The 23,205-nt window shown below is 35.1% G+C and overlaps 1 protein-coding gene across 3 annotated transcripts; it reads right to left on the minus strand.

Moving 5' to 3' along the window:
- Nucleotides 1–548: 548 nt before the first annotated feature.
- On the minus strand, nt 549–21,634 carry LOC145617875 (uncharacterized). Of its 3 annotated transcripts, none has more exons than XM_081672628.1 (14): nt 21,482–21,634; nt 21,189–21,382; nt 21,045–21,088; nt 19,684–19,948; nt 17,648–17,994; nt 17,245–17,530; nt 15,936–16,003; nt 13,297–13,548; nt 11,656–11,731; nt 9,411–9,487; nt 9,271–9,320; nt 2,717–2,801; nt 1,322–1,420; nt 549–967 (listed from the first exon to the last, which is right to left on the minus strand). In XM_081672628.1, the coding sequence occupies exons 1-14, from the start codon at nt 21,484–21,486 to the stop codon at nt 722–724; spliced, it is 2,094 nt and encodes a 697-aa protein (XP_081528754.1). In that variant the 5' UTR covers nt 21,487–21,634; the 3' UTR covers nt 549–721. The 3 variants fall into 3 exon arrangements, with proteins under 3 accessions (XP_081528754.1, XP_081528757.1, XP_081528756.1); XM_081672631.1 differs by having other exon boundaries at nt 21,478–21,634; XM_081672630.1 differs by having other exon boundaries at nt 550–967; nt 17,648–17,991.
- Between the last annotated feature and the right edge of the window lie 1,571 nt (nt 21,635–23,205).

The following is a 23,205-nucleotide window of genomic DNA, read 5'->3' on the forward strand; positions in this document are numbered from 1 at the left end:
TCAACATTGTCAAACCAATCGTTGTAATTTTTTTTTGTTTTCCGCCATTTTTATGTTTTTTTGGAAATATTATTGTGGTGTAGCAAACCATACGGAGTATTTAATTTAAAGTCATTTACAGGAAATTGAAAAAGTATTGCAAATTACGGAGTATTTAATTTAAAGTCATTTACAGGAAATTGAAATAGTATTGCAAATTACGAAGTAGTAAACATAGGTCCTTTATTTTGTGTCTTTGCCTTTTGAGAATGTCTATGTGTCTTTTTTTTTTTTTTTTTTTCTTATTTTAATTAAACCTTGTGGCTTGCACTTATATACATTTTTTTTCATACTTATAATGTGATAGTTAGCTTAAATGGTTATATATGTTATCAGAGGTTTCTTTTTTTTTTTTTTTTTTGAAAAGAGATTAGATGTTCAAATCTTTTTATCCTTATGTTTTTATATGGAGTAATGTTTGTTGCTTGGGTGCATAGCATCATGAGATGCTAGGTGATGACTTTATGTGACGTGACACATAAACGTCTTCTAATATAATAGTATAGATATAGATTTGTTCAAGCATACAATGATTGGTACTGGGTATCAATTATTATCAATAAGTAAAACTTAATTATAACAATTACTGGTAAAATTTAGTACATCACCAGGGATTGGTACCGGGTATTATTAGGCATCATATTATTAGGTGTCCAGCATTTTCTTGTCCATCAAATGAACATTATTGCCTTTCTAAATTACCAGCTATCTTTTTACCCAACATCAATCTATACATGGGAGCCCCGCGAGCAAGGACATGTCGTTCCCAATCAGACCGAACTCCAAATGGATTTTCTTTAAGCCATCCTCCTGGGCCTGCTATCATACTCTTATCATCATTGGCAATAACAAGCTTACTCTTTCCTTCATCTAAGAATTGCGTGCGCATTCTGATCGCAACTTCTTCAATATCTGACTGAAGAAACACCTACAATATGACAAAGAATTTGGGGACGGGGGAAGCTTATATATGTCAGCTCGAATGTCAAAGATATAACAGCAGACTAAAGATTGAATTTACAGAAGCAGCAAAGATATATGTAGTCCTAATACGGAATATGTGAACCGTAAATAATTTGACAGCTTACAGATGTCCAACCCCCTCCCCCTCACCCAGTCAAGCCCTCCAACATAAACATAGTGATTCAAAACAATAAGATACTGTCAAAATGTAGCCGTGCAAGTTGTTGTACAGCAAGTAGGAAATAAAAGGGGTGCGCAGGAAATAAAATTTTGAAAAAGGAAATGAAATGGTTAAGATGGTCGTGTAAAATTAATCTACCTTCCCATCATCAGCAAGCTCATTGGCTATGGCTTCAACCAACGACCTCTTCACCATCCTCCACCTATGCTCAGGTTCATTGAAATCAGGGTTAGGACACTGTAATATAACAAAACAGTTAGCTGGATATATAATTATTTCGAAGATAGCACAATGAAACGTGACAAATTAGCAAGCAGTCATATCTAAGAGAGCAAGAGCAAAGTGCACCATGTGAAAGGCATTAGCTACGAGAAAATCAGCTATGATAAAACCATATATTAGCACATACCACAAAACTGGTTCTGACACGGTCTAGGAAAAATATGCTTGGGTTCCAAATCAACCTTTTGATTACTTACAGATGCAACAAACAGGCAATTCAGCTTAGGATTCTATTGAGGCTAATGTGTCTTAAGTCACTTCAGAGAAATGATGCATTTGATTTAATTTTAGTAAGTTCATATTAACAGAATTCAACATATACGGGTCTATCATCAATTAATTTTATACGAGAAAAATCAATCACATACTCATTCTAGACGTATTAAGTATTCTGATCAAATCAAGCCAAGTTCATTTTTGTACAAGGTTGGGTTTCTGGATTCAGGTCGAGTTCAGATCTCATGCAGATAATCTGAAACTAGTTATTTGTATGGGTAAGTTGGGTCAAGTTTACTAACTTTACTTATTATATACAGATCACCAATATTGTATTTGATTGTTCGTTCACCCCAATTGAAACTATTTTTTTTTTTTAAGAACCCACTCTAATCCAACATAGTTGCACTTAAAGATTGCTAGATACAATTAGTTTGACAGAAGTGTGCTAAATAATACAGAAATTTGTTGATTGACAAGTATACAAGCGAGCAAAGATGTCACAACAAATGATATATCAATTCTGTAGGATATTAACAGAAAAGTGGTGGACTACATAATTTTAAGCTCCAGTTTTGACGGTTCAGATAGCAACCGTGAAGAGGCAGTTTCGCCACGCCTTGGTATTACTGCTAATAGCAAATACATATTGCTTGAGAAGAGGGTAAGGGGAACAATATAAATATAGCTGGAGTTTTATATACCATAAGTTGATAAAGCCCAAGTTACTAAACCTAAATGGATACCAGTGGAGCTACTATAATTACCACATACACTAAGACTTTAAGAGCTAATGCTTGAATGCAAAACCTACAGAGACAATAACACAATCTAGACAAAGAAGAATGAAGCACACAATTGCTGAAAATTTACGTATGGAATATTTACATTTGCACATACAAAATAAGAAAAATCTGTTCTAAAGGCTGAAAGTATATGACACCTCTAGAAACACTATCAGTCACAGTTTCTGACAGTGGGGTATAACTTAGATCAATATAAAAAAATTACAACAATAATATTATATTTACTTACTTGAATTGAAACAAGAATGAGTCGTCCTGGATAACTGGAGACAATGGTCCGAAATGATGATGTAGCATTTGTTCCTATGAAGTGTCTTATCACAGATAAAACCAAAACCAAGTTAAATAAAAAAATGGTCCGAAAATATGTTCCAGGACTGAACAATATGAATAAAGCCACTGAAGAGAGAATTGGCATGTCATGCATGTGGTATAGATAGAAGTTGCTGTTTCAGTTGAGTGTAATTGTGCTGTTTTCTATCCATAAGAAGGATTATAATCGTACTCAAGCTTGAACATCTATTCTCACTCCAGTTCTATGCTTATGCAATTCAAGAAAACTGTAATACATATCTCATAAAAACTGCAGACATTCTAAGGTGCTAGATTTACGGAATCACGGCCCAAGTGTATATATATGTGCAAATGTCTTATCAGATAGATTGGACAGATAAACAGGGTCTCGTATATTTTTTGACAATTAATTAAATAGACGAGCTGAAAAAGTTCTGGCATTTCTTTTGCACAGGTAACCAGACCCTCCTTTGTGCCTTTAACTTTTCTTTTTTAATTTATTTTTATTATTTATTATTTCAGTTTTTGGCAAAAATTTAATTAAAACAGTCCCAACTATCGAAAACTTTCTTTAAACAGTTCAACATTTTGATTGACTAAGGCTAGTCCTAACTACGGGGAGTACAATCCTAAATTGGTCTTGACCAAACAGTTAAGAAAGACAAAAGAGGAATAAATATGTTTTTTTTTTTCTTAAAAAGAAGGAATGCTCGCAAAAGAGCAACATTGGTTGTAAATTAATCCCAGAAGAGAGTAAGGCAACCCAACATAGACATTTGATGCTTAATTTTCGAGGTAGAAGATGTATAAGGTAGAGAAGACCACAAAGTGGAGCCTAAGATTAAATTGTGGCAACTAGGGGTGAAGCAACTACATATTGTAGATAGACTTGCTCATCTGAGAGTACGAAGAAATGAGAATATTTTTGAAAGGTAAGTGTGTGCAGAGATTAAGGTTGACTGGAGGCCCTACTTTGATATAGATGGGATTGAAGAAAAGGCCCAATGTCATCCCTATTGAGGTTTAGAAAGGTCAAGTAGAATGATTGGCGACACTGTTGGGGACTTTGGAAAAGTATTTTACTCTCTTTTTGTAAGAATAAAAGTGTGAAACTTTGGGAACAATTAATTGAACAAATGCTAAGAAGAAGTTGAAGATCTCGGGAATAGGAAGATCAAATAATAGGATAAGGATTTACTTATGGTTTTCCTTGACGTACACAATGCCTATGATAAGGTAAAAATGAAAATACATTGGTGGGATTTGACTAAAAACTATTTTGTGGAAATACATTGATATTGATAATGACAAAAATGTGGTAAAATATGATTATTATTGACAACGAAATAGTTTTTTCTTGTTTCAACAAAATAGGATGGAAGGAAGAATTTTAAGGAGATGGAGAAAATTTAGAATGGAAGATAATGAATGTAAAGAGCAAAAAGAAAAGTGCGTTGTTCATTCCTTTTGTAGCCATTCTATATTTAGTGCCTTAGAAATTATAAAAGGCTTATGATGCATGTATTATAATTCAATCATTTTTATTCACGTCAAAAGTTTATTAGCATTCAGAAGGTTTATTTTCTTATATTAATTATTTCCTTCATAGTGGTTATTTGTCTATCCCAAAATATTATTTATCTTTATGAGGTATCGGTTTCATATTATCTAGTACAAGCCACATTTCCTCTGCGAGAGCTCTAACAATTGGTATTAGAGTTGACGTCAAAATCTTAAGTGGTAAAATTTTTTATTTTGAAATTAATTATAATGACATCTACTAGTGGAACAGTTAAAGTTAAGAAATATGAAATTGAAAAATTCAATGGTAAAAACGATTTTTTCTATTGGAGGATACAAATGAAAAATTTGCTTGTATCACAAAAGTTGCATAAGGTATTAGAACAAAAACCCGGGGAAATGAAGGATGAGGATTGGGAAGAGTTAAAACTTGAAGCACGAGCGGCTATAATCTTATGCCTTGAGAGGGACGTTGCATTCTTGGTAAATGAAGAAGCAACAGCTGCTAACGTGTGGACAAAGTTAGAGACTAATTTTATGACAAAAACTCTAACAAGTACGATCTACATAAAATCCAAATTGTATACATGCAAGATGGAAGAAGGCACCTCAATCCGGGAGTATATTAATAAGTTTGATAGGATTATATCAGAAGGATATTGATGTGAAGGTATATGAGGAAGACCAAGCACTCATGTTATTGCTTTCATTACCAAAATCCTATGAAAATCTGGTTTAAACATTGATGCTTGTGGGTGATACTCTAACCATGGATGAGACTAGAACATCGCTTTCAGCGGATGACCTTCGAAAGGTTGCTACAAGCGGAATGATATCTAGTAATGGAAGAGAACACAATGAACAAGCTCATGGATTGTTTGCAAACAGAGGAAGGACTAATGAAAGAGGGCGAGGTAAGGGAAGAAAGTTATATCAAAATCTAGACCTCTTGCGGAAAGGCCAAGTTTCAAATGTGGTGAACTTGGTCATTTTAAAGCTAATTGCCCAAATAAGAGGGTAATATTCAATAAGAACAACAATGACAACTCCAGAGGAAGACAACATGAAAAACAAGAAGCTAGTTTTGTCTCAAATGACAAGGATGATTATTGTTACTCGCACGAAAGTAGGTGTGGCAAGCATTGCAGACAAACTAAGGGAAAATCGTCTGCGTTTAAGACGGAGCGAAGAGTGGAAGAGTGGGACCATGGAGGGATTAGAGTGGAAGAGTGGGACCATGGAGGGAATAAACGAGGGAGAGGGAGACCAAAAATGACTTGGTTGGAAAGGGTTAGGAAAGATATAAAGTGCAAGGATTTACATGAGGATGAAGCCTTGGATCGTAAGGGATGGAGGGGAAAGATTTATGTAAATGACTACACGGAATAATCAAATTTGGTTCATGTTAGCCGACCCCACTTTTGGGATTAAGGCTTTGATTGATTGATTGATAGATAGTTTCAAGAACAATGCAACGAGATATCCGATAAATAGATGCTTGATTCATGTGCATCACATCATATGTGCTCAAACAGGAAGTAGTGGTTTACTGGTGGTACTGTTTTGATGGGAAATGATCATGCTTGTAAGACTGTCGGGTTAGGTACCATCTCAATCAAGAAGCAAGATAGAACAATAATAACCTTGAAGGATGTTAGACACATCCCAGATTTGCGGAAGAACCTTATTTCATTTGGGTTATTAGAGAAAAATGGTTGCAAAATAGTCCTTGAGAATGGAGTTTAAAAAGTTGTTCATGGTTCCTTGGTAGTGATGAAGGGAATTCGTCACGGTAATCTTTATCCTCTTTTGTGGACAACCCGTGATTAGCATTGGAATTGGTGGAAGTAAAAACCAAACAGAATGCACGAGGATATGACACATGCGTCTTGGGCATATGTCAGAAAAGGGTCTATCATTGCTTAGTGGACAAGGTTTGTCGAAAAACATGAAGAAGTCACAAATGGAATTTTGTGAGCATTGTGTATATGGAAAAGCACATAAGGTGAAGTTCTCTACAAGCAAGCACAAGAGCAGAGGATTATTAGATTATGTGCATACGAATGTTTAGGGTCCGGCTAAAGTTGCTTCCAAAGGTAGGTTTTTTGTTACATGTTGATGATCATTCTAGATGTGCTTGGATTTATTTTCTTAAGCATAAGAATGAGGCATTCGACATTTTCAAGCGGTGGAGAGCGATGGTTGAGAACAAAAAGTTCAAAAGCTAAAAATTGTACGGTCTGATAATGGTACCGAACACACCACAATAGAATAGAGTCGCGGAAAGAATGAATCGTACACTACTTGAGAATAGAGTTGGTTGCTACAACTTCTTATATAGTAAATCGATCTCCACATTCTTATTTAGATGTTGACAAAGGCGTGATAGGCAACATGCAGATTACACGAGACTAAGAGTCTTTGGGTGCACGGCTTATTATCATTAACATGATTATAAGCTTGATGAAAGAGCCAAGAAAACAATCTTTTTGGAGTGTAGAAGATTCTAAATTTGTAAGATGTGACCTTTGATAAATGATCTATGGTAGCTTTATCGAAAGTTATGGTGCCTAATGATGGTGATGTTGGAATGACTACAAACACTCAATGATGTGGTGGAGATTGAATCAAGAAACCAATAAGATTCTAGTCATGTTCGGGTGGAGCATCCTGGTGTTTCTCAAGATGAGAAGGAGATGATAAGATCATGAGGAGGTTCAGCAAGAAGATGCACATGTACTACAACAGCAGTAGGATTCTTTAGCATCCACTAAGCCAAATAGGAATTATAAATTAGTTTAGAAGTTTGGGTTTAGCAGTAGGATTCTTTAGCATCCACTAAGCCAAATAAGAATTATAAATTAGTTTAGAAGTTTGGGTAACACAAACCTCTGAGCATTTAAACTTGGTAAAATATGCACTCTCGGTGCGCAGGATGACGAGCCGCTTCAAACAAGCTGTCAAAGACAAGGATAGGGAGAGTTGGATGGTTGCTGTGGAAGAAGAGATGCAATCTCTTCATAAAAACAAGACATTGGAGGTAGTCCCATTGCCCATGGGAAAGACTGCTATAGATTGTAAGTGGGTGTATAGAAGAAAAGAGGATCCTTCTAAGTTAGATAAAATAAGGTATAAGGCTAAGTTAGTGGCTAAGGGTATTGCATAGACAGAAGTTGTTGATTACAGTGAGATTTTTTCTCCGGTGGTAAAACATACTTCTATTTAGGTGCTGTTAAGTCTTGTAGCACATGGAGATCTTGAGCTGGAACATCTTGATGTGAAGACAGCCTTCTTACACGGTGACTTGGATAATGAATATATATGTATTAACCCGAGGGATTTAAGGTTAGGGGTAAAGAGAATCAGGTATGTCGCCGGATGAAATCACGTTATGGATTAAAGCAATCTCCTCGGCGGTGGTAGAAGCGATTTGATCCTTTTATGTTAAAACAAGGTTTTACTAGAAGTAGTTACGATTGTTGTGTATACATTCACAAACTTCATGGAGGTGATTATATTTATCTCCTATTGTATGTAGATGACATGCTTATTGCTTCAATAAGTAAGGTAGGGATAGAAAGGTTAAAAATTCAACTCGGTGAAGATTTCAAGACTAAAGACTTGGCGGCTACTAATGGGTATGGGGATTAGAAGAGAGAGATCAAGCCGGAAATTGTTCTTAGCCAAAAATGCTACATTGAGCGATTCATTGAAAGGTTTGGGATGAAAAGTGCTAACACATTGGTGACTCCATTCGCTCCACATTTTAGGCTCTCTAGTAAACTATCTCCCACTACAACGGAAAAAAAGGCATACATGGATAATGTAACTTATACTAGTGCAGTTGGCAGTTTAATGTACGACATGGTGTGTACACGTCTAGGCATTTCACAAGCAGTTAGTGTTGTTAGTATGTTCATGGCGAACCCAGGTAAAGCACATTGGGAAGCAGTGAAATAGATTTTACAATACTTGAAATGTACCATCGACACAGGTTTATACTTTGGTGGAAATACATACCAAATAAGCAGCTTTGTTGATTCGGATTATGCTGGGGATCTAGATAAAAGACGATCTACTACTGGTTATGTCTTTAAAATAGATGGTGCTCCGTTGACGATCAATGTTACAAGCCTTATCCTCCACCATCACATTCCTCATTCTCCACCCACATCCCATCCTTTTCCATTAGCAACCCTTATCCTTCCCCTTTCATCTTTAGCCAAAAACCTTCCTATTCCCTTTAAAATAACTTCCTCCAAAATTCAAGAACATGATGCACATGGGTTTTTACGAAGATGAGGAGTCAGAATTTTGTTAATTTGCTTTTGAAAAACAAGATATAATCATGAGAAAGGGTTTGTGGATTTCACAAACCACAACTAATTCATGAAATGAGAACTTGATGATTCAGCCATAGCAAGGAATAAATGAACCGTGACGATAAATCATGATTCAGTCATACCTTCAATTTTCATTGGTCTATGGCTTTTCATTTCCCTTTCTTCTAGGTAGCAGATTTCAGGCAATTAGGAAAAAGGCAAGAGTAAAATCTGTGGTAGAGGAAGGGAAAAAGGACAGATGATTTACTGGTGGTAGCTGTGGCAGTGAGAGATAGTGGTGGGCATGATAGGGCGAGTATTGTGTGGTGGTTGATAAGAGGAGGGGAAAAGCAGCAAGGGAGGATGGTTAGACAGTTGGTGATGAACAAAAGTGGTTAGGAAAAGAAACCTGGGGAAAAATAATTGTTTACCTACTTATCAAGTTGTAAGTCACAACTCACAAGAGACCAAATTTGGACTCAAAAGGACTATTTACAGTTTATCAATTAGTAGGTAGGAATATTTAGAAAAGATGGGACACAGTTGGGACTGTTAGAGAGTTCTCACGAGAGTCTTCCCTTATATTAATAAATTTCTGCACATTCATAAAGCAATACTCCATATATAAGGAATAAGTTATACATACAAATTCTTCAGTCCTGATTGATCTGCAGACTCCAGACAGCGTTTGACCAACTGAAACAAGTTATAAAAGGGAGATTTAATATTCATCTGCATATAAGCCAATTTGGGGGTTCACTGAATTGGAAGGGAGCATGTAATAACCTTTTCATTAATCTCTAGACCGAGAAAATTTAAATCCTTCCGCATATTAGCCATTCCCATGAGAAATAATCCATTTCCTGCAATAATTGTAAACATTTAATCAGTGGTAGGAATGTCACAATGTTCTTTGGCATAATGATAAGCTAGTTTAGTCTAATACATTGAGTTTATATATTAGAGACTATATACCAAAAAGATTACTACATCCTCTCGAGGCTAGGATATATGATAAATATATTCTGTTTATATTGTTTATATCTTAAGTTTGTTAAGTAGTGCATGTTTATAGCTAGTTAGTTCCTTAATCTTAGGCTAAAGAATTTCTTGCACTTTGTATATACACACTGGCTTTACTAATGAAAAGACACTGATTAAACTTTTTCATGGTATCAGTTTAAGTTTGATCCTTAATCCCTAACAAACACCCATTGCCCTTCTCAATTTCTTTTTCTTCTGCTGCTCTTCTCAATGGCCAAATCACCCAAATTTTACCCTACTTTGACAGTCACCAATGTCAAGTCCCTTATTCTCATTACATTGGATGCAGAGCATGGTATGTATCACTCTTGGGCGGCCTTATTCAAGGATCTTGTTAGGGTTCATGATCTTGTTAGGAGGCGAAGGAGGCACCCGCCTGGCACCTGCCTCTGCCGCATCGAATCCGCAGACCAACCCTCTGGAAACGCGTACGCCTAGATGCCACAGTTCTTCAGTGGATATACGGGACAATATTCATGGACATTCTTCACGCTATCTTGCTAAAAGACAACACTGCTCATGGGGCATTGTCTCGTATCGAATCTATGTTTCTGGCTTCCCAGGCTACTCACTTCAAAAACTTGTGGACCTTGATTTGAGAATTTTTCGTCAATTAATAGCTATTGTAATCACATCAAGTCGTTGGCTGATTGCCTTGCTAAAGTTGATGCCCAGATCTCAAACTCACCGGTGGGCTACTTACATATGCCGGGACGATTGATTTTATTCAAAACCAAGAGCTGCTTTCTACTTTCGAGAGTTTTTGGTCTCGACTCAAGCTTACTGAGCACACAATTAAAAACCGCTTGGCAAAAAAGAGTTGCTCCGGCAGCCGCACTTTGACGGCCCTCGTTTCTTCCACTGGCGGAAAGAAAAACACACCTTGTTTGAAGACCACCATTGATAAAGAGAAGATAGACAGAAGAAGACTTCCATTAATTGGGAGAATTTACAGAGGAAAGAATTAAATTTAAAAAAAGCAGGGGTGGACGTAATGAAAAAGTTAAAGCTTTTGTAATACACTATATTATAGGAAAATTTGTCCCAACTTTGTCTAATTTACTTTTTATAATCATATGGATTATTATTTAATAATCCCAACTTTAAGGGGTATTTACTTTCTTTGGGTCTAGGTGACTGGTTGAATGAGTAATTTTTTTTTTCTTTTCCCTTCGACTTCGGTCAACTAACTACCACCACCTCTTTATCCCGGTCACCACCTCCCCTTCCTTTTTGTCAACCTACCTCCCCCACCCTTTCCCCTTGTTCGAGATCATCTCCTCCATATTGCATCCTCTTTTCGCCGCTGCATCGCCATTGATGATGGAGTTCGTGTTTCTTTTCCTGACCTTTATTGGAGGTCTAACATTGCCAATCATGGCCTCAGCGAATTTGGGGAGTTTGATCACCACTCAATACTTGCTTGCATTCTTTTTTCTTCTTTTTTTGTATCATTATTATTGAAACAAGAGCATCCTTTATTTTTGGCTGAATTTGAAGATAAATCTCTGTAATTGGTTGAGGGTTTCTACTCAAATTGCATTTTAAAAGCATTGATAACATTTAAGTTAATGAAATTTTGTGTTTTCCTTTGAATTAATCTCATAATCTGCTCTTTCCAGAACAAAAGGCGGCCTATGTGCATCGCCTTACGCTTCGTCAAAGGTGATGGAAAACGTGCACCTTGGCTTGCTTTCTGCCTTTCATGTTCAAGGCAAGCATTGACGAGCCTTGCGCCTAGACACGCCTTGGCGTGCATTTTTAAACTAAGCAAACGCCTTATATATATGGTGATGAGAGCATAGGCCCAAGGTCACCTTGTCAACAAAACCCGTTTCATAGCTTATAAACCAGCCAACTCACAGGAAAAGGCACCATAGTTCTGTATTTTCCTTGTGCAAAATTAGCCAATAGCTTAATTAATAGTGAATTTATTTCTAGAACCTCTATAAACATGTAAACCTAAAAGGGAGGGAAAAAAAAATACCACTTCCAATATCAACAGCCAAAGGTTGAGAAGGATCAGGGTAAACCATGTTCCACTCTATCTCGGATGGGTAAGCCTGCAATATTTGCCATGGTTTACAAGTATCTCAAATTAGTATGCTCTATTCCTTGGTTTATACAACTTATAAAGCGTCATACGGGCATCACTTCAATGGCAAGGAAAGTGTAGAATATTATAGAAATATTAAGAATATCAACTAATTAGGAAAAAATAAAATCTACTCGTGCAAGGAAAAAAAAATAATTTTATTTTTTAAAAGGTATTTTCAATGGTTTTAGTATCATAAAAAAGGCTCTCTTACAACTTTACAAGGTTCTATTAGTTTAGAGCTAAATCTTGGACAAGTAAAGAACTACATATAAACAAAGACTTAAGGTTTTTTCCCCCTCGTTTGAGAAGAAAAACCTCAGATTTTCTAAAGCCTCTCCCTATCTTCCAACAATATTTTACCTGGTTCCTAACTGATTGTTCTATTTGATTTTTACAGATTATCCAATGCAATATTATCAAGCAAAGTATGCAATGCGCCAACCTCCCACCATCCTTACCTACAGCAGATGCCAGAAGGGGCAGCAGCAGACCACCAACAACATCAAACCGTGACCAACAAGCCCAAGCAGAGGACCGTTAAAGATACAGACAACCTGCTTTAGTGTTATTTGTTATTATGCAAAAGGGGGAAGAAGACAAAGAATAGTACTAGTAGTAATTAAGGCTTTGTTTGCCAATTTATGTATTGCAATAGTAGTATAAATAGAGGTAGACTAGAAGGAGGAAATTATCCAGAAAATTGTAGTTTTCTTATTGACCCAAAGCCAACTAGGATTCAAATCTGATTGACCATTGATCTCTTGAAATTTTAGTAGCTATATACCTTATGCCATCTCTATCCAACTTTAGGGTAAAACCTTGCAAGTTTTAGCACCATTAAACAGCTCCTTTGAGCATATATATCTATAATCTGACCTCCCTTAGGATAAACACCAGCTAAAAGATAGGGCAATTTTTTTTTCTTTTAACATTTATACCTTTGAAGAGTAATATTTACGGTTGAGGATGAAAATGAAATTTATACTCTTATTAAGTGCTAGAAATTGTCTTGAACTTTCTCTACAATATCCTAACTGTTTATTATAGCAGTCACCTAAACAGCATAGTGTGCCAAATACACTTTCGATCCCTTCGACATACTATAGCACCCTTTTTAGAATCGTAATCAACAAATGAAAAACTGATAAATGAGGATCCTGTGAATGGTATGAAAGACTGACAAATGGTATACCAAGCACTGATTGGGCAATTGGTGCAGCCAATGGCAGTAGTTGTCATCTAAAAGTCCAGATAGTAAAAAATACTCAAATGACTACACATAAGTTGGTCACAGAAATTGTATACCACTACAAAACTTCAACCTTTTCAGGATGTCAAGCTAGTTTGTGAATCCAATTATTATACACAGAAGCTGATAGCATAATCAATGGAATCTAATAGGCTGTCTAGCCATAGAATGCAAACTAAAATAATTAAATTCTCTAGTAGAAAAAGCTAAGTTTGACAAAAAAAAAAAAAAAAAAAAAAAAAAAAAAAAAAAAGAGAGAGAGAGAGAGAGAGAGATCATACTCTGTCCATCGCGAGAACACCTGGAAGATTTCTTCCTTTCAGATATTCCCAAACAACAGATGCATGCTCAATCATAGTATATGTTTGTGCAGATCTAGATATCTGAAAAGCTGCTTCACAAGCTGTATGCCCAACAATTGTTATATGACAGCCGTTTTGGCTTACTTCATCAAGAATACATGCCAATTTACACTCTCCACCACTATTCTGATGAGACTGTCTAACTTTCACAGGACCTATCCATGTAATTTTCTGAAAACGGAAAGCATCACATAAGCAGGTAGTTAAATTTCGATTATGACTAATAAAAAATGTATCTATACTGCAAAGGTCTAAGAAAGTGACACAGGTAAAACCGGATCATTACTGCAAAAATCCAACAGAGGTAAAATAACAAAATATGAAATGCCAAATGCTAAAATTGGAACAAGTACTATGGAGATGATTAAGTGCTTATGTCTTCTACAAGACTGAAAATAAAACTCCAGTTATCCTGCAGAAAAATAAAGTTTTATTTCATTGGTTTATATGTGGTAAATTTTGTGGTTCAACTATGAAAAGTTTGAATGTGAAGGTGACAAACTTCTATTTTAAAATTCAATTGACTCATTAAGCTGATCTGAAGAGCTTAAAAAGCAGAAAGGACACAAATCTAGGGATAAATTGAGGATTGGGAAGAGTAGTCTCAATGAGGAAGCAGCCAGAAATGGCTACAAGCATAATTGAACTGTAAATATATTGGTTTACAAAATACCCAAATTTCCACACTCACCATGAATTGGAAAACAGAGGAATAAAATAAGGAATGATATACAGAAATATGATGGGTTATGCTCACATACATACAAAAGTCAATGATTATCTAGTCCTTCCATCACATTCACCAGATTATCTAGTGCTTCCTCTGAGTATCTAATCCTTTTATCCTATTCACCAGCTGATACCATTCAATGCCTTCTGGCTCATGGTTTCATGGTGTTCATGTTAGAGCTGCCTCTCCAACATCATAGACTGTCTAACATTATATTCCTCTCTAACATTAGATTCTCATAGAACTATGCCATGAATCCAGCAGCCCAACATTATTAGTTGCAACAAGAATGACCAGAGGGAAACTCCATCAGCTTTTTGAGAATAATATAAGATAAATTTTGAGAACATCTTAAGATCAAAAGAGAAACAAATTTACTATATATCCATGTTTTATCCCCTTTGTTCACAAGTGTGATCAAGAACTTGCATTTCTCCCACTAAAACTCTAACCCAACCCTTAGTACACTTTAGTGCATATGATCAATAGGGTTCCTTAGTGTTGAATGAAGTACTTGAATCAAAAAGATTGAATATTATTGTTATTGATATGGTTCACCAAATCTTATTAGACTTGTCAATAATGGTTATTAGTATTATGAACATGAAAAAGATGGTGAAATGCTAAAAGCTTAAGGCCATGTTTGGTAAATGGCTTTTTGGTGGCTTTTTGGTTAGCTTTTAGCTTTTGGCTTTTATGTGGTCAAACAGCCAAAAAAAGTCAGAGAAAAAGTTGGCTTTTAAGCCAAAATGAAATAGCTGCTATGAGTAGCTTTTTTTGTTGGCTTTTGGCTTTTTGGCCCACAAATTATCTAATAAACAGCCAACAAACCAACAATTAAATTTATCAAACACTTCTATAAACAGCCAACATTTTCAAAAGCCATTATAAACAGCCAAACATCCCAGCTGGTCAAACAAGCCAAGTGAATCCCCAACCGCCAACAACTATTTGCCAAACAGGGCCTAATTCATAAATCAATTGGTATGATTTACCAAATATTATTAGACTTGTCAATAGTGGGTTATTAGTAATAGGAACACGGGAAGATATTGAATAGTGAAAGCTTATTTTATGAATCAATAACATTCAATAGGTGCATCATGTGGCATATCTGTGCAATCTCTTACATTGCATGACATAATTCATGTGTAGAGTAAGAGCCATACTAAATAGGAAGGACCATAAGCAAGGTGTTGGGTAGGTCAATAAGAGACTCACAACTCAAATGAGTTATTATACTGCCTTTACAGGGGCTAATTATTTAACGTCGGAAGAAGATAAAATCACTGATTTGTTGTCAGTTGTAGAGAGACACGTATAGAAGAGTATAAAAATAGAGTTGAGACGTCTTTGAGTTACCTTCCCGTGGAAAATTTCTTTAATATGGTGCTTCTTGTGTATTTCAATTGGACCCTTGCTTGGTTATATACACACCCTTAAATCTGCCTAATCAACATTAAAAGGTATAGGACTTATAATCAAACTTGGACATTGACATTCCTAATCAATTTTGTGCATATTGGGGAATGCCAAGAAAGATAGTTGTGACAACCTCTTAAACATTAGAAAGTGACTTGGAAAAAGGATAATGGAAGGGTCAAAAAGTATGTGAATAGCACTATTTGAAAACTGTGTCCTCAAATGGGATCATCTACCTTTCTAATTGATATGTTCAAATTAACCAACATAATATTTCACTCTCCATGTATTCACTATACAACATACAGCTCCTGTAAAAACCATTCGTATTCAATCTTTTTTACTTTTCATCATCTTATAGAGAAGTCAAATAAAATGAATATTATGAAACAATGGAAGTAGTCACCTTACATCTTGAAAGGTAAGTGGCAATTTCATTGAATGAGTTTGATCCAAGATCAACAGGTTCCCAACCTAATACAGTAAGAGAAAACACTAATGAATTTTTATTCCATCATTAAAATCAACATTTTGTAGAAATCCATCTTCCATATAATTTACAACAAACATTACCCTCATTACAGCTTTACAAGTGAGAGCACATCAAAAATATCGATCAATGTCTTAAAGTACAAGAACTACAAAGAATTATTAGGGCTAATCAAAAAATCAAATAAACAACTTTAAATTTGAAGTTAGCTCAATACCCAACAACCACTAAGCAAGGCAACTTTAACACCAATATGGCCATGTCATCGTAGTATAACTTCCCTAATTCTATAAAATAACTAAGTAATACCCACTACTAGTGCATTTATGAAAAGGTTTGAGGTAAAGAGATACATAACTTGCTTGCCCTTCAATATCAACTATAGTAGATAATAAGTTTTGGAAAGACTAGAAGAAAAAAAAAAAAAAAAACAATCTCAAAAGTAGATCACAATGAAGAGATACTAATAAGAGTAATAAAAGCTTTGAATAAAATCAATACATAGTAAAATCAAAATATTAAGAATAACAGTAGAACAAAACTTAGTTATCTGACAGTCCAAGCAATGAAATTCTGATATGATTGGAGTGGTATCATCTTTTCAGCTTGTCTTCATAGCTTAAAAAGTTGATTTCACAACCTAGTTTTGCTTCTTGTTAATAAAATAAATGGGGACTTTATATGCCTCTTGTTAATAAGCACAGGCTAAAATATTCATCATTCACCATATGTATACTTTTAAAGTTTAACCCAGAAATTCCAAATACTTGATATTCAGATGTAGAGAAGCCTACAATATGAATTTCTGAACTTTATTTACAAATAATACTTCACAAACTAGAAGTACATATAGCCTATATTGTATCAGCTTCTTCTGTTCAGATTCTTTGATGTCCTTCCTTTTCTTTAAAAGGCTATTACATAAGGGGTATTATTATAATGCTAGTCATAATGCTAGTCAAGTTTGATGCTTGATAAAGCCAACTCATGCTTTTAGATCCCAGAGAAAGAGATAGACACAGAAAATAGAAAAAAGAAGATGAAAAGACCTAACATAAAAACTGAAAGAGGCAAGACTGCAGACCCCAACAAAAGCATTCATTTTTAAAGATCTTGAGCATGCAAGTCAATAGATATAGCAACAAAAGTGTTTCAAGGATACACTAATTTTATCCAGTTTTCCCGCACAAAATGCAAGAGCAAACTCAAAAAAGGAGAAACTTACCATCCACAATATTATGAGCAAGAAATGATTTTTCTTGCATCTGCAAGTGATTATGCTTGCATAAGAAATCACTTGGTAATAGAATATGTATGCTTCTACTTTCAGCATACCTCACTATTTCTAGAGCCTCTTTGACTCCTTCATGCTCAACCAAATACACGGGAACAGGCTTTCCCATGACATGCATAATTTGTAGTGCCATCATCCCCACAAAAACCAAACCATCGCATTTAGAAGCTAAAATGCGCAAGGCTTTTACTTTGTCCTTAATATTTCCTCCTCCTACCTATATCAAATGATGAAACATTAATTAATGTTAGTAATTATGACTTATCTTGAAATAAGCAGCATGATTGAATAAAACAAAATAGATATTAAGAAGTAACTAGTAGCAAGGGAATACCACTGCAACACTGGGACTCAGATCACATTCTGGAATTGTCTTCAATTTGGCCAAACACTCTTCAAAATAAAAACCAGCTAGGCAAGCATAACAAAACTGGGTAACTCCAACAGTTGATGCAAGAATTTTGTGAGCTGTTGAAAACGAATCGTTGACAAAAATATCTATCCCGGAAGCTAATCTCCTAGCAAATCCTGAGTTGTTGGCAAGTTCTTGTTTGTAGTTTGTAAGATTTTCAAGAAGAATGATATCTGCTTCCTCAACTTGCTCCAAATTTGGCTGCTGATGTTCATAAAAGCATTTACCAGCGAGAACCTTCAATTTGAGCACTGATGAAAGAAATTCTGCTAATCAACAAATGCAACAGGAAATAAATTAGCATCTCTACTATTCAAAGTGGGCTAATAAGAGCCGGAGTAAATGAACAAACAAAAACAACAAGTAATAGATTAGTGTTTCATCCATCAAAAGCATGCTTGATAAGAGCTGGACTACTAAATGAAACAATGAGGTCATCTGTTTTAGTTTAATCCCAACCTGTGAGATTACAAGAAAGAGAAGGTTGAGAGGTGTACAAAGGAGAAAATTGAAAGAATGTTCTAAAAATATTTGAATGAACTAACTAATACACTACAATAGTCAGTGATAAAGCATATAATTAGGGGCAGACCATAGAGTAATCCTTGACCACAATTTTTAATTGTAATCCACCAGTTTCATGCTAAGCTTGTAACTCACCAGCTGCACCGAGCCAATTAATAAGGTACACCTTGTTTGTTGTTGAGACAGAATTATGTTGGCTCATTGGAAAATGGGTAAATTCTCTCTTTCAGTCTCTAATACCTTATTGTTATAGGTTGTACCAGTTACTCCATTTGTTTATAATTAATTGCAACACTTTTCTTTTTCATCCATTTTTTATTCATTACAACACCTATTTGGTAAGGACACACAACTATTTTATTATTTCCCTCTCATATCCTCACATACACTACTGTTTATTATTCGTCTATCTCACTGACAACTAGATAAACCCCCTCTTATTATACTTTATATATATAATTCAGATTTTAGTCCCCACCCTATAATTTCCCTAAAACTTTATGAAATGCCTAATTTTGCAATCAATCCAAAATAGAGAGAGAATCAAATTTGTAGGATCCGACACTTAAAAACATTTCAAGAAATGGTAATAGTTAAAGAGCAATGGTGTACATGGAAGGACAATTTGTTACCCCACACCTCACATATAGTACCAAATGATGAAAGCCTAAAAGGCATCTATATTTCTATATAATACTTCCTCTATTTCACAATACTTGCATCATATGGACTTATCACACTATACCCATATGAACTTAGACTTTGATTAATAACAGCATGTAACAAAAAATACCATTATTATAATAGTCATTGGATTAATCTCAATTCATATGACTTATAGTTTTTTATGATTTTTATTGAAATATAGTAATAGATGTTTAAGTTCAAAATAATGCATAGGCAAATGTGCATGGTCAAAATGACACAACGATTGTGAAAGACAGGAAGTATAAAATTATACATCTTTTTGTTGAAGGCATATAATAGGCGCAACATTGTAATTAGGTCAACTCATATTAGCTAATAGCATTGAACATCAAAGCTTTTGAATTTTGTTCATCTTTTTTAAGTTGAGTATTTTTACAAGATTGTCATTGATTGTTAAATCTCTAAATAAATTAATCTATTGGAAATCATAGTTTTGTTGATTAGCCTTATAATTTCATATATACAAATTATTAATTTGAAAAAAAAAAAAAAAAAAAAAAAAAAAAAAAAAAAAAAAAACCACAATCATGGCCTCAGGTTATACTAGTGATAAACTGATAAATTTTCTCCCTGAACTAATAAACTACAACCACACTCCTCACCAAAAGCCACAATGATACTATCCTTGAAGCAGAAAAGCTTATTCAAAAGAACTTTAGTGCTACACTATCAAATCAACAAGCTGCAAATCAGAAAGCTGCAGAAAATAACAACCAGAGTCATACCTGCAACAGTCTCTTCAGATAATACCTTGGAATTGCATTTGACTGTCCAACTACTAGCCAAAACTACCTTTGCTCCGGCTTCATGTATGTATTTAATAGTTAATAATGCATTGGAAATTTTTGAGACAGATTCGTCCAGATCCTGGTGAAGCAGGATGGAAGAATCAAATCTGACCATGACAACTTTTTCAGAAAGCTCCTCCTTAGGGAATCTTTGAAGAGTTTGTATAGGTGGAAAGCCTTTCTCTTTGTCATGATCTTTGGCCTATAAACAAAGTAGAATTTAATTTCAAACCAAGTCAACTAATAAGGCATTGCAATTAGATTTCAAGCTTTATAAATGCAGCTAAGGATGATGAACCTAAGCAAGCTACTCAAGATTGCCTTGGACCATCATAATCTTATAAGGGAAAAACATAGATAAAACCCTTACCATCTTGTATTTGTTTTAGGAGTTCTTATGTTACATGAGCTTACACATTGTAAAGTTCACAAACCTAGGCTACCACAGTAATTATGTGTAGTTTTAATCAGGGCCATAGAACACGATAATGTAGTTCTGACTGAAAATTTTCACTGAAACAGATGAACTATAAGAGAGCTCGGAAATAGAATAGGAAAGCTAATAGAGAAATTCTTTTTGTCACAACTTGTGAAAAGAAGTTGATTAGAACATATCTGTTACTTGCCACAAGAACAAGTCCATGATAGCCTCATACTTATGACAGATTGGCTTTACAATTTTCTGGCGTAATTAGTGCCATATAGTAAGCCCGCATAAATCAAAAAATCATTTCAATATTGGACAATAAATAAATCTTATGCTCAATGGGTTAAGCGAGTTGAGAGCACCCTATATACCTTATTAAGGATGTAATTCTTCCATTACAGACAAAAGACTTTTGATGTCTGCATGTGAGTTGTTACTAACATTTTACACTATCAATAGCTAACTAGACTACAGTAACAACAGACAAAGAGAACAGACTGCAGCGTTTAATAACATTAGAAGACGCTCTCTAGTTCATTATATGCTTAGAAGCTTTCGTCCTAACAAAGAATTTATGATACATGTATAGGGGAGTGCAAGGTGTGAATGTGTGATTCAAGCTCTTTACAAAAGTCTGACAACAGGCATAGCTGATACTCTGATAGTTTTCACAGTGTAATTGTACCATAAGAAACTCAGGAGATTTAAACACCCGGGTGCAAGATACACCCGAAATAATTCTTGTTTATTTTGATGATTATTGCTCATTACCAAATGAGCAAAAATAATACCTTGCGCCCAAGTGTATATAATAATTTTCAATAAAACACAAATCGAAAATGGTAAAAAGTAGAGCATTGAATTATAATACCTTACAAGAGATGCTTGCAGCATTACTTGCAACATCCCAGGACCCTATTAAAAAGCACATTACAACATCAAACAAATTTTTCATTTCATCTTATAAAAGAATCAAAATATTGAACCGTTTGAAATAAGATGGTTAATTAATTACCTAACCATGAAGATGAAAACCCTCCATTTCTGTAAAAATTGGCAAATTTTTCATGATATAAACTTGCTTTATTATAAGTAATTAACACAAGGGGTTTGCTGCAAACCCCATGAAAGCTATATTTATAAGAAGATAATGTTGTTCCTTGCAAAAAATTAACTCCAGTTGTACATTGAGCGATTTGAGCCATCATCCTAGAATAAAAACAAGAAACCCAAATTACAAAAATTAAATAAAATATATAACTAATTTACCCAAAAATGTGTAATTAATGGAGAAGTAGAATTACCCACAACATTAATATTGACAAACGTCACAGACTCACAATTAGCACTCTTAGCAGCTTACTCCATGGATAGAGTCTGAGAGTCATAGAGATAGAGAGCTCTGTTATGGTGTATGGTGTACGGAGTAATAAAAATAATTTTTTAATGGGTACTATATGTTTTTTTTTTTTTTTTTGATGCAATGGGTAATGCGGTAGCCTAAGGTCTATATATAAGTAGACCCGTCAAATGGGACATTCGGGTCGGGTATGGGTTCTAGTCATTTCGGGTCGGGTCAAAAGATTATCGGATCAAGTTCAGGTCGAATCGGGTCATTTCGGGTTTCGAGTTGATTTCGGGTCAATTAATAATCGGGTCGGGTCGGGCATCGGGTCAACACTTCGGGTCGAGTTCCAGTCGGGTCAAGTTTGGGTCGAGTCAGTTCGGGTCGGGTCACTTTTTGGGTCCAATTTTCCGGTCAACTTCGAGTCGGGTCATAGTAGGTGATGCATTGGATTAATTAAATTCAACTCTGTATATATATATTTATTTATTTATTGACGAAAAACTCACTATATTTATTTAAGTCAATTAGATTCCGGCTTTTTTTTATTTCGGTTAACTAAGGTCAAGTCTTTAGCTTAAATAGATTCTGGTCATTTCAGGTATAAGATAATTTGGTTAAAATCACTTTGGGTTTTGACTCTATATGGGTCAATTCATTCAAGTTAAAGGTCGAATCAACTTCGAGTCGGGTCAACTTTGGGTCTCGGGTCAACTTCGTGTCGGGTCGTTTTCGGGTCTCGGGTCAACTTCCGGTCGGGTCATCTTGGGTTGGGTCGTTTCGGGTTGGGTCATTTCGGGTTTTGGGTCAAGGTCAGGTCAGTTCCACTTCGGGTCGAGTATGGGTTAGGTCGGGTGGATTCGGATTTTGGGTCAATTTCGGGTCACTGGTTTCGGGTCGATTTCGGGTCATTGGTCGGGTCATCGGGTCGGGTCAAGATTGCCAGGTCTAATTGTAATACTTCCTCCGTTTTCTTTTACTTGCAACACTTCCTTAAAAAGGAAATGTCACAATACTTGCAACACACTATAAAAGGAAAGTTACTTTAGAGAAAAACTATACTAGTTCCTTATTTAAAGCACATGGCCCACTAAATTACACTCCTAACAACCACTCATCCTATTTTAAAGTGTATTATATCATGTAAACCCCACATTTCTTAAATACCGTGAAAAAGTGTGTGTTGCATCTAAAAGAAAACGGAGGAAGTATATCATTGGAAAGATAATTTCAAGATCTATCCGATTATATAAGACTTGGATAAAGATAATGAGGCACGAAAATAAAATCTGATCATCTTTGAACATCTCTTTAAATTCGAATAGAGTTAGGACTTAAAAAGGGAAAGTTTTTATTCAATTTCAAATTCTTTAATCTTATCTTTTCAAAAAGGATAATTAAGATCTTTTAGAAACTTATAGAAGCTTCTAATTAATACTAATTGGTTTAGGATAGGGATTAAACCTCGTGGACCCTCCACGTGATCATTAGGTCATAGGTAAAATCCGGTTTGGGCCCAGTTTAGTATTTTGGCCATAACTTTCTCATTATTCATCAGAATTGGGCTTATAATATATCGTTGGAAATTTCCTTTCAAGCCCCATCCAACTACATAATTATTGGACCCTTATCATGGACCAAACTAAATTGGACAGGCTATTTTTATAAATAGAGTACGAAAAAGGAA

This window comes from Chenopodium album, chromosome 26 (assembly GCF_948465745.1).
Source record: "Chenopodium album chromosome 26, dcCheAlbu1.1, whole genome shotgun sequence".
NCBI classification, from domain to species: domain Eukaryota; kingdom Viridiplantae; phylum Streptophyta; class Magnoliopsida; order Caryophyllales; family Amaranthaceae; genus Chenopodium; species Chenopodium album.

Bases quoted from the DNA above. Each gene is read 5' to 3' on its own strand.
- LOC145617875 (XM_081672628.1), bottom strand. The intron at 13,549-15,935 runs GTGACTACTTCC...TTCCGTTTTCAG, and splicing joins CTTACCTTTCAAGATGTAAG to AAAATTACATGGATAGGTCC. The intron at 11,732-13,296 runs GTATGATCTCTC...CAAATATTGCAG, and splicing joins GTGTTCTCGCGATGGACAGA to GCTTACCCATCCGAGATAGA.